This window comes from Pyrus communis, chromosome 7 (assembly GCF_963583255.1).
Source record: "Pyrus communis chromosome 7, drPyrComm1.1, whole genome shotgun sequence".
In the NCBI taxonomy this organism is placed as follows: domain Eukaryota; kingdom Viridiplantae; phylum Streptophyta; class Magnoliopsida; order Rosales; family Rosaceae; genus Pyrus; species Pyrus communis.
The window spans coordinates 27400435-27415014 of record NC_084809.1 but is presented as its reverse complement, the minus strand read 5'-3'; the positions used below and the strand labels follow the sequence as shown (position 1 = coordinate 27415014).

At 36.9% G+C, this 14580-nt stretch overlaps 2 protein-coding genes across 2 annotated transcripts; both read left to right on the top strand.

Moving 5' to 3' along the window:
- Positions 1 to 791: 791 nt before the first annotated feature.
- LOC137740766 (uncharacterized) lies at positions 792 to 3596 on the top strand. The gene is made up of 3 exons (XM_068480575.1): positions 792 to 1467; positions 1852 to 3051; positions 3135 to 3596. The coding sequence occupies exons 1-3, from the start codon at positions 973 to 975 to the stop codon at positions 3594 to 3596; spliced, it is 2157 nt and encodes a 718-aa protein (XP_068336676.1). The 5' UTR covers positions 792 to 972.
- A 704-nt stretch (positions 3597 to 4300) lies between these two features.
- LOC137740765 (uncharacterized) lies at positions 4301 to 12284 on the top strand. The gene is made up of 7 exons (XM_068480574.1): positions 4301 to 4345; positions 4389 to 4738; positions 4896 to 5405; positions 5711 to 6908; positions 7013 to 7360; positions 7557 to 7794; positions 8796 to 12284. The coding sequence occupies exons 1-7, from the start codon at positions 4301 to 4303 to the stop codon at positions 11225 to 11227; spliced, it is 5121 nt and encodes a 1706-aa protein (XP_068336675.1). The 3' UTR covers positions 11228 to 12284.
- Positions 12285 to 14580: the final 2296 nt, after the last annotated feature.

The window sequence follows — 14580 nt, the reverse complement described above, 5'->3', positions numbered from 1 at the left end:
GATACTGTGTTTTCTTGGTCACTTGAAGACATTTTCAATGACAATCTGTACAAAAACCAGGTTTTTTTCTTCTACTTTTACTAATAAATTCTCTCTTTTTTTTTATTTTTATTTTTTTTTAGCTTTATCTTGTTTTTCTTCAAATTTTGATGAGATTGATACTGCAACTTTGGTTTTGTTTTGTGTTTTTGGGACTGCTTAGATGTTAAGACCCAAAAAAATAAAACTTTAGGGGTGTATTCAATTGAGATTTTGAAGGTTTTTAAAAGAGTTATAAATCTGTGAAGTTGATAGAGTTCTAATGGAGTTTCATAGACTTAGGGGAAGACCCTGATTCCTAAAGCCTAAAATACACGATAAATTTTTTCTAAATCCATCAAAATCCTTAATCTTTTTAAAATAATGTAAATTCAATTCCTAATTGAATACACATGGAGTTTTTAGGACTACTTTTAAATCATGATTGAATACATCCAGATTTCTATGAAGTTTCATGAACTACTTTGAAATTTTTGTTTGAATACCGTGAAGTTCGATGGATTCATTCAAAATCTGAATACCCTTGAATTTGTAAACTCTTTTAGAATCTTTTATGCTACCTTGATAAACAATTCAGTAAGTAAGGTTTTGGTTTTAAATCTTTGAAGCCTGGATTGCTTTTTCAAGGTAGTAGTTTTTTCTTTATAGGCCTTGACTCAGACAGGGAACCCCATTTCAGTCTTCTAATTCTTTCGTGTCTATATTTGTAGCTCAATTGGTTAAGAACAGTCACCTGCACCTCCCACGTTCAATTCTCACTTTCCCCAGTACCATTGTATATATTTCATCTGTAGATTTATCAACAAACTTATTCTGAACTTTTTACTTTTCTAGGTGGAGAAGATTCCTGAATCATTTGATTCAGTTCAGCATTATTTTGGGTCCTATTCATTTCCTTTATTAGAGGAAACTCGTGCAAAGGTGCAGTCGAGTATGGAAACTATTGACAGAGCACCATTTGCTCAAGTAGTTGCTTTTAAAGAATCCAAGTCCAAGTTTGATGAAACATGGATATATAATATCAAGGTTGATGAGTGGCGAAACAGGTTCAGCGAACGTGGAAAGGAACCATACAAAACTTTGCCTGGGGATCTTTTTGTCTTAGCTGATGCGAAACCCGAAACTGTTTCTGATTTACAAAGGGTAGGGAGGTCATGGACTTTTGTATCGGTCACTAACATCACGGAAAATAAAATCTCAGAAAATAAGAGAGAAGATGAATTTAATGATGAGATAACAGAGACTGAAATAAAAGAGTTTGAGGTCAAGGCATCAAAAGGGTTTAAAGTCACCGATAACAAGAGCACTCCAGCATCACGATTTGTTGTTTTCCTTGTGAATTTGATCACAAATGGCAGAATATGGAAAGCATTGCACATGTTCGGAAATCTGAAGATAATCAGAGAGGTTCTGTGCACGGATTCTGTGGTAAGACCTTAAGTTCTGTGTATTGCATTCACTGAAATAGGACCTATTCATGGTATGTCAACAATACATAATGCAAGGTGTAATGTAATACTCTCTACACTCTATACAAAATACTCGGCGAATTACCTTTTTTGTAACTTACGCTGTGTATAGTACTCTAATAATTTTGATACAAGCATGATGATTTTCTTTCATTTTTATCTTTAGATCAAAGTTTCTCTCATCTCTATGTGTACTACTCCAATTCTGTACTCTGGATTCTACAGTCTCTCTCTTTCTCCAATCTAACTATTCGATTCACTTTGATCGAATAATTTCTGTTACTATATTTCAACACTGTTATTTATTGTTGGGATTGGCTAAATATCTTATGCTTGGTAACAGGCTCAGAAAAACTATCCTCCCTCGTATGAAATGCATGCTGACATTCGGGATAAATTGTTAGTTGAGAATTCATGTTCTGGATTGAATGAGTCACAAACTGGGGCAGTTTTGGCCTGTCTTGAAATGCTGTTTTGTGATTCCAAGTCTACATTGCAACTCATTTGGGGTCCACCTGGGACTGGGAAAACTAAATCAACTGCTACTCTGCTATTGACCCTGTTAAGGATGAATTGTAGGACTCTTGTTTGTGCCCCAACAAATGTTGCAGTAACTGAAGTAGCTTCTCATCTTGTGGAGATGGTGACTGAAGCAGAGTCCAATGCTTTGTTTTGTCCTCTGGGAAAAATTCTTTTATTTGGGAATAAAGAGGGACTCAAAGTTGGTTCTGATATTGAAGATATATTTTTGGATCACCGTGTTGAAAGTCTTTTCAAGTGCCTGGGCCCGGTGACAGGTTGGAGTAGTTGCTCGTCTTCCATGATTGGACTTCTTGAGGATTGTGTTTCACATTACCATATTTTCTTGGAAAATGAGTTAGCCAAAGAGGAAGAACAGAATGGTGATGGTGAAATGATAGAGAAAGGATGCGGAAGTGGGACCGAAGTTAGCAAGGGGAAGTGCAAATCGTTTCTTCAATTTTTCAGAGAGAGATTTGTTTCTACTGCATTACCCTTAAAATGTTTTATTTCTACCTTCTGTACCCATATAAGCCAAGATTACATTTCGGCACAAAATTTCCAAGACATGATTTTACTTTTAAGGTTAGTTGATTCCATTGAAATACAATTGTTGCAAGGTAATGTTGATTCTGAAGCATTGGAAGAGCTTTTCTCTTGTTCAGAAGTTGAAGATGTGCCCGAGCCAGTAGACAACACATTTTATCTGTACATGAAGAGAAGAGAGTGCCTTTCAGTATTACTTACTCTTCAGGATTCAATTAGAAAACTTTACCTTCCAGATGTTACGGACAAAAAATCTGTAATGAAGTTTTGTTTTCAAAGAGCTTCCTTAATATTTTGCACTGCATCCAGTTCGTTTAAGCTGCATAGAGTGAAAATGGAGCCGCTGACTATTGTTGTTATCGATGAGGCTGCACAATTGAAAGAGTGTGAGTCAGCGATACCCCTGCAACTTCCAGGTGTGAAGCATGCCGTTCTTGTTGGTGATGAATGTCAGTTACCAGCTATGGTGGAAAGCAATGTATGTTGATGCTTACTTGGTTATATTTATTTAATCATTTCTCTCGTTGCAATTTTCCTTTCGACTTATTCTTTCTTCCTTAGGTGTCCTATGAAGCTGGTTTTGGAAGAAGCTTGTTTGAGAGGTTGAGCTCGATGGGTCACTATAAACACCTTCTAAACATGCAATACAGGATGCATCCGTCAATAAGTTCCTTCCCAAATTCAAGTTTCTACTATAACCAGATCCTGGACGCTCCGAATGTTAAAAGAAGAAGCCATGAGAAACACTATCTTCCAGGGTCAATCTTCGGTCCTTATTCTTTTATTAATGTAATTGATGGAAGAGAGGAGAAGGACGAGGATGGACATAGTCTAAAGAATATGGTAGAGGTTGCAATTATCTGGAAAATACTGCGGAATTTGTACAAAAGTATGTCTAGCCAGGGTGCCATGCTCATGTTCCAAATTCAATATTTTTGGTTATGTTATTTTCTAGATGTTCTATTATATGCTTGTAATATTTTTTTGTTCTTATTTTTTGTTATTACTTCATGTAATGGCTAAATATTTCTTGGTTTGGATAAAACTGAAAATTTTCTCTTCTCTCTCTTCGTATACAGAGTGGGTTGTTTCAAAAGAGAAGCTTAGTATCGGTGTAATATCTCCTTATGCAGCTCAAGTAGCTGCACTTGAGGACAAACTTGGACAGAAGTACAATAAGCTTGATGGCTTTAAAGTGAAGGTGAAGACAGTTGATGGGTTCCAAGGTGGGGAAGAGGACATAATTATCATGTCTACTGTGCGATCCAATCAACATCACTCACTCGGTTTTATATCGAATCCACAAAGAGTTAACGTTGCTCTTACTAGGGCCCGGTATGGTTCTATGTAAACTTGTACACTTTTGCATCGTTTTTACTTGTTGGTAAGGGTGAAAATAACTACTGCTCGTCTGATGAATTCAGGCACTGCCTTTGGATTTTGGGAAATGAAAGAACTCTTTGTGGTAGCGAATCTGTTTGGGAGGCTTTGACCCTTGATGCCAAGAGTCGGGAGTGTTTCTTTAATGCTGATAAAGACGAGGATATGGCCAAGGCTATATTAAAGGCAAAGAAAGAGTTAGACCAGTTTGATGATTTGCTTAATGCTAACAGCGGACTTTTCAGAAGTTCTAGATGGAAGGTAAAGCTCTCTGGGCTTTCATTTATGATTTGGTTACTCTCTAGTTTTCCCCCGTTTATTTCCAAGATATCTCTTTAGTCAAAAATATGTATTCTCATATTGGACTTTCTGGTTACTTAAATATTTTCTATGTTCATTTTTATGTTCTTCTCTTCCCCAATCTATTATCTTTAGGTACTTTTCAGTGATAATTTTCTGAAGTCATTCAGAAAGCTTAGGTCGATTCAGTTGAAGAAGTCCGTGCTAAATCTTCTACTGAACCTTTCCTGTGGATGGAGACCTAAAAAGGAATATATTCCGACTAGTTCTGGCCCATCATCAATCTTGAGGCAATATAAAGTTGGAGGTCTATATATTGTTTGCACAATTGACATTGCAAAGGAGTTGAAATACATTCAAGTGTTGAAGATTTGGAACATATTGCCTCTAGAGGGCATCCCAAAATTGATAAATCGTTTGGATGGTATTTTCAAGAGATATACAGATGATTTTATCAATTGCTGCAATGAGAAATGTCTTGAGGGGTATGTTCTTCTGCATTCTAGTTTTTTTTTTTTTTTTTTTTTTTTTTGCAGACCTGAATTGTTACGTGTTATTGCTTTCCTTATGGAAGATACAAACTTTTCTAAATCTTATGAACTGCTGAAGTAGTTTTTATTTTTCTCTGTCATTTGTGACCAGTGATTTGGAAGTTCCGAAGTGCTGGCCGACGTCTTTGGATGTGCCTCGGTTTAAAGATCTTAGTGCCACTGAAACCGATAGTGATTTTGTTGGTGTTGCTTCTGATGGTAGAAGTTATGTTGAGAATTCACAGGTCAGTGAGAGTTTGTTGCTCATGAAGTTTTACGCCTTGTCATCTGGTGTAGTGAATCACTTGCTGACTGACCTTGAGGGTAAAGAGTTGGATCTTCCATTTGAAGTAACTGACCAGGAAATGGAGATTATTCTTTATCATAAAAGTACCTTTATAGTTGGACGGTCTGGAACGGGGAAGACAACAGTTTTAACCATGAAATTATTTCAAAACGAACAATGTTACCATTTGGCAGAGCAAGGATGCGTTAGTAGTCCAAATAGCATGGTTGAGCCGAGTTGTTCGGCTATTCGGGGGAGAACTCTACACCAGCTTTTTGTTACCGTGAGTCCTAAGCTATGTTTTGCCATAAAACAACATGTTCAACACTTGAAAAGGTGCGTGTATTATTGAACCAGCAAAAAATGATACTGCTGTTCTTTTCTTTTCTTTATTTACTTGTGTTGGTTTATCATTATAAGACTGTTGTTTGGATGCATCATTAATTCGTTATTCATAGTTCACTCTATGGATCACATATACAATGTTCCAAAGAAATTTCTGCTTTGGTTTATTTTGGAATCTTGATTTCTTTCTCTCAAACAAAAATTTCTTTCTTGTTCTTGATTCGTTACTTGAAATGTTTGTAAATTTCAAACATCACATTAGCCACCTTAAGTTACTAACTTACGTATGTCTACAGATTTGCATGTGGTGGAAGTGATTCGGCCAAGAAAAATTTGATTGATATGACTGATTTTGATGAGGAGGAATTTCAATTCAAGGATATCAAGGATTCATTTGAGGATATTCCCCCCGATTCTTACCCTCTTGTAATAACATTTCATAAGTTCTTGATGATGCTTGATGGAACACTGACTAACTCATACTTTGAAAGATTCCCCGAAGCAACAACACTCCCTCACGGTCAATTGAGAAGCTCAAGATCAGTTGCATTGCAGACCATCTGGACAAAGGAGGTTGATTATGAGAGGTTCAGTTCATCTTACTGGCCCCATTTTAATAAGCAGTTAACAAAGAAGCTTGATGCTTCAAGAGTTTTTACCGAGATTATATCTCATATTAAAGGTGGTTTAGGAGCCATAGAAGCAGGTGATGGCAGACTCAGTAGGGAGGATTATGTTCAACTGTCAGAGGGCCGGGTTTCCGATTTAAGCAAGCAAAAGAGAGAAGTAATATACAAGATATGTCAGGCTTATGAAAAAATGAAGTCGGAAAAAGGTGAATTTGATTTGGCTGATTTTGTCATTGATCTACACCGTCGGATCAGGCATGAAAAATTTGTGGGCAATCATATGGATTTTGTTTATATTGATGAAGTTCAAGATCTCACCATGAGCCAAATTGCTCTGTTTAAGCATATGTGCAACAATGTCGAAGAGGGTTATGTTTTTTCTGGTGATACGGCACAGACCATTGCTAGGGGAATTGATTTTAGGTTCGAAGATATGCGACATCTGTTCCACGAGAAGTTTTTATTGGAATCAAGAGGTAATAAGCATCAGGAAAGAAAAGAAAAGGGACAAATCTCAGAAATATTTCACTTGACTCAAAACTTCCGTACGCATGCTGGCGTTCTGAAATTATCACAGAGCATTGTTGAACTGCTATATCATTTTTTCCCTCAGTCTATTGATGTTTTGAAGCCTGAAACCAGTCTAATATATGGGGAAGCTCCAGTACTGCTTGAATCCAGAGATGAAAATGCAATCATAAAAATTTTTGGAAATAGTGGAACTGATAATTCTAACATAGTTGGCTTTGGAGCAGAGCAAGTTATTTTGGTCCGTGATGTTGGTGCTCAAAAAGAAATTTTCAAAATCGTTGGGAAGCATGCTCTTGTCCTGACCATAGTGGAATGCAAGGGGCTTGAATTCCAGGTGACTGATAGCACCTTTCATCTTCCTTTTTTTTTTTTTTTTTTTTTTTTTAAAAAAAAATTTATATTTGCTTTTGATTCATATCGTTTATGTCTTGTCTGCAGGATGTACTCTTGTACAACTTTTTTGGATCATCGCCACTAAAACAGCAATGGAGGGTGATATATGATTACATGAAGAAGAAAGATCTACTTGACTCAACATTGCCTCGACCTCCAAGTTTCCGTGAAGGGCACAACATCTTATGCTCTGAACTGAAGCAATTATATGTTGCTGTTACTCGGACAAGACAAAGATTATGGTTTTGCGAGAATGGAGAAGAGTTCTCCAAGCCCATGTTTGACTATTGGAAGAAGAAATGTCTTGTACAGGTTAGACAACTGGACGATTCCCTTGCGCAGGCAATGCAAGTTGCTAGTAGTCCTGAGGAGTGGAAATCACGAGGCATTAAGGTTTGCGTTATTTACTCTATAATATTCAAGAGGAACAAAGAATTGTTGTATTAGACATGTAATATTCCTGAATTTATTTGATTTGTTATTCGTCATCCTCATCGTTAAATTCCCACCTCTAAAATAATTTATTTATGATGTAACACCGTTATTTTCGGTAATATTTACGAAATCCTTTATCTTTGTTTTCTTGCAGCTCTATCATGAACGTAACTATGAAATGGCCACAATGTGCTTTGAAAGAGCTGGTGATACTTATTGGGAAAGGAGGTCCAAAGCTGCTGGCCTTAAAGCTAATGCCGATCGAATGCGGGCTTCAAATCCTGCGGAGGTCAAGACCATTCTTAAGGAAGCTGCTGAGATATTTGATGCTATAGGCAAGGCAGATTCCGCAGCTACATGTTTTTCCGATTTGGGAGAGTATGAAAGAGCAGGTATGACTCTTTAACAACTGTTGATTTTAGCTTTCCAGTTTTTCTATGGGCCATTTTGATCCAAGTTCAAAAAATTCAACTGTTTTCAAATCAAGTCCGGTTTTATTTGATTTGTTATTATGTCCATTTTGCCCTTTAGAGTAGAAATAACTATATATTCATATTTACTAAATTTTAATATTTGAATGCTTTATCTACCCACTTTCGAATAAAAAAACATTTAAAAATTCATATACAATAAATATGATAAGTTTATCAAAAACTAAATAATTGTAAAAGGTAAAAACCTGTGATGTTATTAATATAATTAATCTGTAATAGAGGTAGATTATAAAGAACAAAAACATGTGAGAGGTATACTATGAACAAAAATCTATGGTATAGGTAGATAAACACCAATGAAATCAAGTGTGGCATCCAGATAACTTTTCCACACCAAATCTTGCCTATGAGTCGCAATCCCTTTAACCATACTAAAACAAACATGAGGAATGAAATGCAAAAAGTGTCATGATTGAGTTTCCCTGAAAAACAGCCAAAGCGCAGCCACCTGCAACTCATGGAACAACAGGTAGCCTTCTTTGCTGAAATAACTTTCGTAAACAGGATGAAAGTTCCACTTGATGCCCAGCAACAGCCGCCATAAAGCCGCCATAAACCTATAATTCTTGAGGGAGAGTTGAAGTTATGATATAATGGATTTGTTCAAATCCTACCCTTAAGGAATTCGTTCAACTATTAATCCTATAATTGAGGGATTATGTGCATTTACATATTTATAATAATTTATAATTTTAGGGGTATATTGGTATGAAAATAAAAATATGCTTATGTGTAATCCTAGTCATTGGATCTGTTTCATGCAACTGGATTTCCTAACAGTGCCTCACAAAATTGGATCTATATCAAGTTTTCCTATTTTGGGGTTTACTATTTATTGGACGTGAGTCTTCGTATTTATTGCTCGACTTCATCTAGTTGATAAGCTTTTACTGATGCAGCTAGGATTTATTTGGATAAATGTGGTGACCTGGAAAGAGCTGGGGGATGTTTTTCTCGAGCAGGATGCTATCAAGATGCTGCGGAAGTGTATGCTAAGGGAAAATTTTTCTCCAAGTGTCTCACTGCATGTGCCAAAGGAAAGCTAATTGAAACGGGTCTGGAATACATCAAATATTGGAAGCAGCATCCAATAAAGGACACTGCTGCGGCTCGAAGGGGAGAAGGAATAGATGAAATTGAGCAGGCATTTCTCGAGAGCTGCGCACTTCACTATTACGAGTTGAAAGATAACAGATCCATGATGAATTTTGTTAGAGCTTTTCATTCTATAATTTCAAAGCGAAACTTTTTGAAGGAGCACGGTATTCTTGATGAGCTTCTTTTGTTGGAAGAAGGATTTGAAAACTATCTTGAGGCTGCAGAAGTCGCAAAACTAAAAGGCGATATTATACTTGAGGTTGATTTCCTTGAAAGGGCTGGCAAGTTCAGAGAGGCATCATTGCATATTCTAATCTATGTGCTTGCCAACTCTCTTTGGTCATATGGCAGCAAGGGATGGCCCGTAGAGCAGTTTTCACAAAAGGAGGAGCTTTTATCAAAAGCCAAGTCATGTGCTAAGAACGAGACGGAAAGTTTTTATGAGTTTGTTTGCACTGAGGTTGACTTTTTGTTAAATGAGCAGAATGACTTGGTTGTGATGAAAAATCACATGAATGCTTGCCAGAGACACAAGAGTGTTGGAGGTGAAATTTTAGCAGCTAAAAAAATACTGGATGCTCATCTTTCTTCAAGTGCCGATCGGTATGTGTGGGAAGAAATGTTGGTTGATGATCTGATAAAGTGTTCAGCAAATGGAATATCTGAAAATCAAGTTTCCATGGACTCATTGATTTACTTCTGGAATTTTTGGAAGGATAAAATTGCTCACATATTTGAATATCTCAGATGCCTTGAAACCCAGGAAGTTAGTGAATACAAAAGTTATGGAGAGTTTTGCTTGAATTACTTGGGAGTTTGGACAATGTATCTTAATCAGAGTCCAGTTTATGGTTTACTGATTCCTGATGCTGATTGGGTTCGCGGATTGAACAAAAGATATTTTGGAAATCAAGGGAAAATGATCTCCGTTGATGCTCATCAGCTTGCTTCAGCCGCTAGAAATTATTGGGGTTCAAAATTGCTCTCTGTTGGCATGAAGGTTTTGGACAAGCTCAAAGTGCTCTACAAGCTTCCCGTCAATAATGCTGAGTCAGTGTTCTGTCAAAGCAGGTGCGCTACCTATATCTATGAGGTCTCGGTGTATCTTTTGCAATCAAAATGTTTGAACTTAAATGATGCCGAGAGATTGCACAAATTTATAACATTTGCGATCGAAATTATTGTTCCTTTGGTATTTCCTTTGGATTGGAGGAATTCATTGAGAGAGAATATGATTTCTCTTCGAAGAACTGATACTTCAAAGAATATGCTGAAACAAGTAATTCAGGAGTTTACCAGATCGAAGAATGAGTTATCTTTCGGGAAAATTGGGAAACTTGTAATGGTCATTCTCGGGACTGGTAAGCTTACTAATGAGCTGTATGTGAAGCTTGTGAGAAAACTCGGCTGCAACCTGCCATGGCAGGCTTTCATCAAGAATCTCTATGGGAATATTGAACGTGGAAACACCGGTCAAGAACTGAAAGAGGTGCATGTAATGTTGAGGTTCCATGAAGCTTTAGCTGAAACTTATTATGTGAACTGGAGGGCTGTGAAGGATTACGTAACACCTGGTTGCTTTTTATACCTTGTAGAGCGCCTTCTGCTATGGGCAACTTGCTTTCGGGGTTATGCTATCACTACAAGTTCTTGTTTTACCGAGTGGCTTATATACCAAGGGGAAGATACCAGCTTAAGTTTGAGGGGGGCTGATGTTCGACCATCTTTGGATGGCATCTGTTGTTTTGTGATTGATGTGGCTCGGGAGTGCATTTTCAATAAGGGGGATATGGTTGAATGGATTACAAAGTCCGTCAAAGATTGGAAGAACTGCTATTCACTACTCATGTTGAGATTGGTCGTCGTGTTATGCTTGGTTTATGTGAATCTTGGTAGTGGTCTAAATTTGTTCCGTGAGTTGGTGGGGAGGGAAGATATTGCTGAACTGCTGCCGCCGGAGTTTTATGACACCCTCAAAAGCAAGAGCCGCCGGAAATCTGTTTGGTTAGATGTGAATGTGCTTGCGGCAGCTCTTAAGAAGGTCGGTAATACGTTAGTAATAGCGAGTTTTGGGACCAATTCGGGGTTGTTGTGTTCAGATGCTGTCTTTGTTGACATGATGGCCAACCAGTCTAGGGATGACATAATTAGAAATTTGTTTCCTAAACCACCAGTCCTAAAAGCTTCGGAAGCTGGATCTTCCAGTCGTGTGCTTTGTGCAAACCAATTCTGAGGAGGGTAAGACTGGTGCTGCATTAGATAAGCCACGCTACACTGGGGAAAGTCGCACTATAGGTGAGGAAAATTGTGAATCCAACAAGTCTCCAAAGTCTCCGCAAACTGATGTTGCTTCTGTACCGAGTGCGACCAGGGACAGTCAAACTATGGGCGAGGAGAATCGCATATGGGATGAGTCAAATATGTTGGCAGATGCGGCGTCTGGTTCCCAATGCACCGGAAACAAGGGGAAGGCAGAACAAGAACAAGATGGGCGCAAAGTAGCCCTATAGACATTTTCTATATGCAATGTGAATTTTGTGTTTGTGTGCAAGAACTTGATGGTTCCTTTTATGATTATTGTTTTTAACATTTCATTACATGTTGCGATGTTAGCTATTGACTAGATAGAGTTGGTTGAAAATGAAGACTCTAATCATTAGGGCAATCCACTACTTTCAAATATTATAATCCGATACTTTCAAATATTCTGCATTATATGAAACAAAACTTCTCCAAATTCACATGGTTTTAAACTATATGGTTGGAGCAGCTTCTCCTTTGATTGTTTTCATTTTATTTCTGCGTGACAATTTGATGTATAATTTGGAATGCAAATTGACAAGTGACCACACGTTAGGGATGATTTTGAATGTTGAGCTTGTGAGTAGTGAATTAATGACCAATCACGACATTTTTTTTTTTTTGACAGAATACTATATAACTAACCGTGCACATGCTTACACGCGTGCAGAAGGCCCTTTTATCATTACGGCGTTTTACGCGTGATTTGTACAATTTAAATGTATTTATCTACGTGGATTTGAAAAGTGAATTAAACATTAAAAGAGTGAATGTAACCTTATCATATTTAGCTTCAATACTACTGCATTTTGTCAAGGACAATGGTTCCTGCTGGGGAAGATACAGAAAATGGTTTGGTTGACTCATTTTCAAAACGAACAAATTTAAACAGGCATTTCAGGAAAGACATAAGGTAACATGATTGGTTCTTTGTACCTTATAAAATCTTCATGCATATGTTGTTTGTTTCTTTTTACAATCTTGATAATAATCTGCATTGCACATACACAAAGATGATCACAAACAGGTAGCGTAGGACCATATGTCTGGAGCTGCATTGAATCAAATAAAGGCTATGCACCAGAGCCTGCTATAACACTTTCAAAACAGCTTTGCACGTAAGAACAAATTAAACCCCGTACGTAAGTGCAACTGTTCAAATAATTTACTTGTTGAAAATTTTAGTGTTACTTGATTTTCTCGGGAACCAAACACACCACCAGCAATGGACTAAATCAGAACGTGCATTTTCAAATTGAAGAAAAATTTTCCAGGAAGAGAGAAAGAAAGGGATAGAGCAGTACACACCTGAGAACGTGGCCTGATTTCCCATTTTTTCAAAAGTAGTCAAAACCCGAAAGCAATCAAGTCTGATCAATGCCAAAACAGAAATTACAATCAGCTAGCAGAAGCTATCCAGCAACAGGCATATCCAAACAGATACTATTCATGTTTCTGTAGATACTGAACAGATACCATTTGAACCCTTCGTTTCTATTATTAATTAAAGGATTAGTCCCTTCTTTCTTTTCTTGAATTTCTATGGTGGAGATAGAAAAAAAAACACTGTTCGATGAATAAAAATGCAAAGAATTCTCTTAGAACATCAAGAAGTCACTTGAAATAGGTTTTTTTTTCTTTCACAAAATGGATAACTGTGTTTATGAACTTTGGTTGGAGCCTTGCTTCACATAATCTAAATGAAATTGAAGGATAAGTTCCGTACACCTAGAGACCGCCGTAAACAAAACATGAAAAAATGAGCAAAAAATAGAGAGGCAGCAGCTCCCAAGCACAAAGGCAAGAGGGAAAAGCTGAGAAGACCCATAAGTATACCATGGTCAAGCTTTAAACCTCTCATCTAGCTAAGCCCTGATAAACTCAAAGCAAGGACGGACATGAAAGGCCATCAAAAACCATTTCATGTTTGATAATTGTAGTCGTACATGTTGCAATGATGTTACACCACTTATAAGATCACAACGATTCAATTTTCATACCATAAAAAACACAACTCTCACAATATTAAATAAGATATTCTTACAAAAAATAGAAAATCAGAAAAACGAAATTGAAATAAAACACAGAACAATCTAAACCCTAAGAAAACCAAAACCCCTTAAACCAAAAAAAAACTCATTAAAAAAGCAGATCCAATAACATCAAACGCGGCAGGATCATAACAAAAACAGAGCAGCAAAACCTCCAAACATGCCCAAACAAACCAATAATGGCATAAATTAATGAAAGAAAATCAAATACATTACCTTTAGCAGGTCGTTCATTGTCGAGGGCGGCTGACAAATGCAACAAAGAAAAACTACAGCTTGCCAAGAAATTTAACAAAAACTAAAAATTTAAGAAAAAAATTGAAGGTTTTTCCCCTGTGAAGGACCTGGTTAATTAAAAAAACCTCAAATTAAAAATAAAAATAAAAAAAAAAAAAAAAAAAAAAAGGACCACTAATCATCTCAACATAAAAAAACTACCAGAAAAAAAAGTTAAGACATAATTAATAAAAAAATTAAAAACTCACCAACAAATCTTAGAAGTAAGAAATCTAGCCTCACAAAATCGAACATCAAATCCAATCCAAACGTTTTAAAGGCAAAAAAATTTGCAGGAGCAATTAATTCTCCCAGGGGCTTTTAACTGAAGCAATTTCCGCAAATAATTTGGATGAGAAAGATGAAAACAATGGAAAGATCCAAAACGCAGGGAACAGAGAGTTTGAAAGAGACCGAAATACACACAAAAACCAACGAAAATGAAGAGAGAAACAACAGGCTATCCCTCACCTTAAATACACAGGGCTCTGAAGGCTGCAAACAAAACCCCAAATCCGAAGAACCACGATTTCCTAAAGCCAAAAACAAAACAAAATTAAACACAACAAAGGAGAATTCGAAGATACAAAAAAATACCCAAAATCACAATGACAAAATTTAACCAAAACAAAAAACAGAGCTAGAGTGATCGGAAATCTTCGGAAATGGTGAAGATGGCAGTGCTGAGGGAAGAATGAAACTGGGTCGAGAGGTGTGGAAGACTGTAGAACAGGCAGGGGATTATTTAAAAATAAAATGAATTTACAAAATTACCCTTGGATTATTTTATGCATTCATTTTTCTTGCTTTGAATTTTTTTTGGCCGAGGGGTATTTTCGTTCAATTATTTTTGTCGAAGCCGGTGACACCAAAACCGGCCTCCGGCTTTATATAAAAAAAATACCGAAATAGTGGGGGAATAATTTGGTACGAAACTCGCTATTTACGAGATTTAAAT

Bases quoted from the DNA above. Each gene is read 5' to 3' on its own strand.
- LOC137740766 (XM_068480575.1), top strand. From the start codon at position 973: ATGGAAACTATTGACAGAGCACCATTTGCTCAAGTAGTTGCTTTTAAA. The intron at 1,468-1,851 runs GTAAGACCTTAA...GCTTGGTAACAG, and splicing joins TTCTGTGCACGGATTCTGTG to GCTCAGAAAAACTATCCTCC. The intron at 3,052-3,134 runs GTATGTTGATGC...TTTCTTCCTTAG, and splicing joins CAGCTATGGTGGAAAGCAAT to GTGTCCTATGAAGCTGGTTT.
- LOC137740765 (XM_068480574.1), top strand. From the start codon at position 4,301: ATGTATTCTCATATTGGACTTTCTGGTTACTTAAATATTTTCTAT. The intron at 4,346-4,388 runs GTTCATTTTTAT...TATTATCTTTAG, and splicing joins GTTACTTAAATATTTTCTAT to GTACTTTTCAGTGATAATTT. The intron at 5,406-5,710 runs GTGCGTGTATTA...GTATGTCTACAG, and splicing joins CATGTTCAACACTTGAAAAG to ATTTGCATGTGGTGGAAGTG.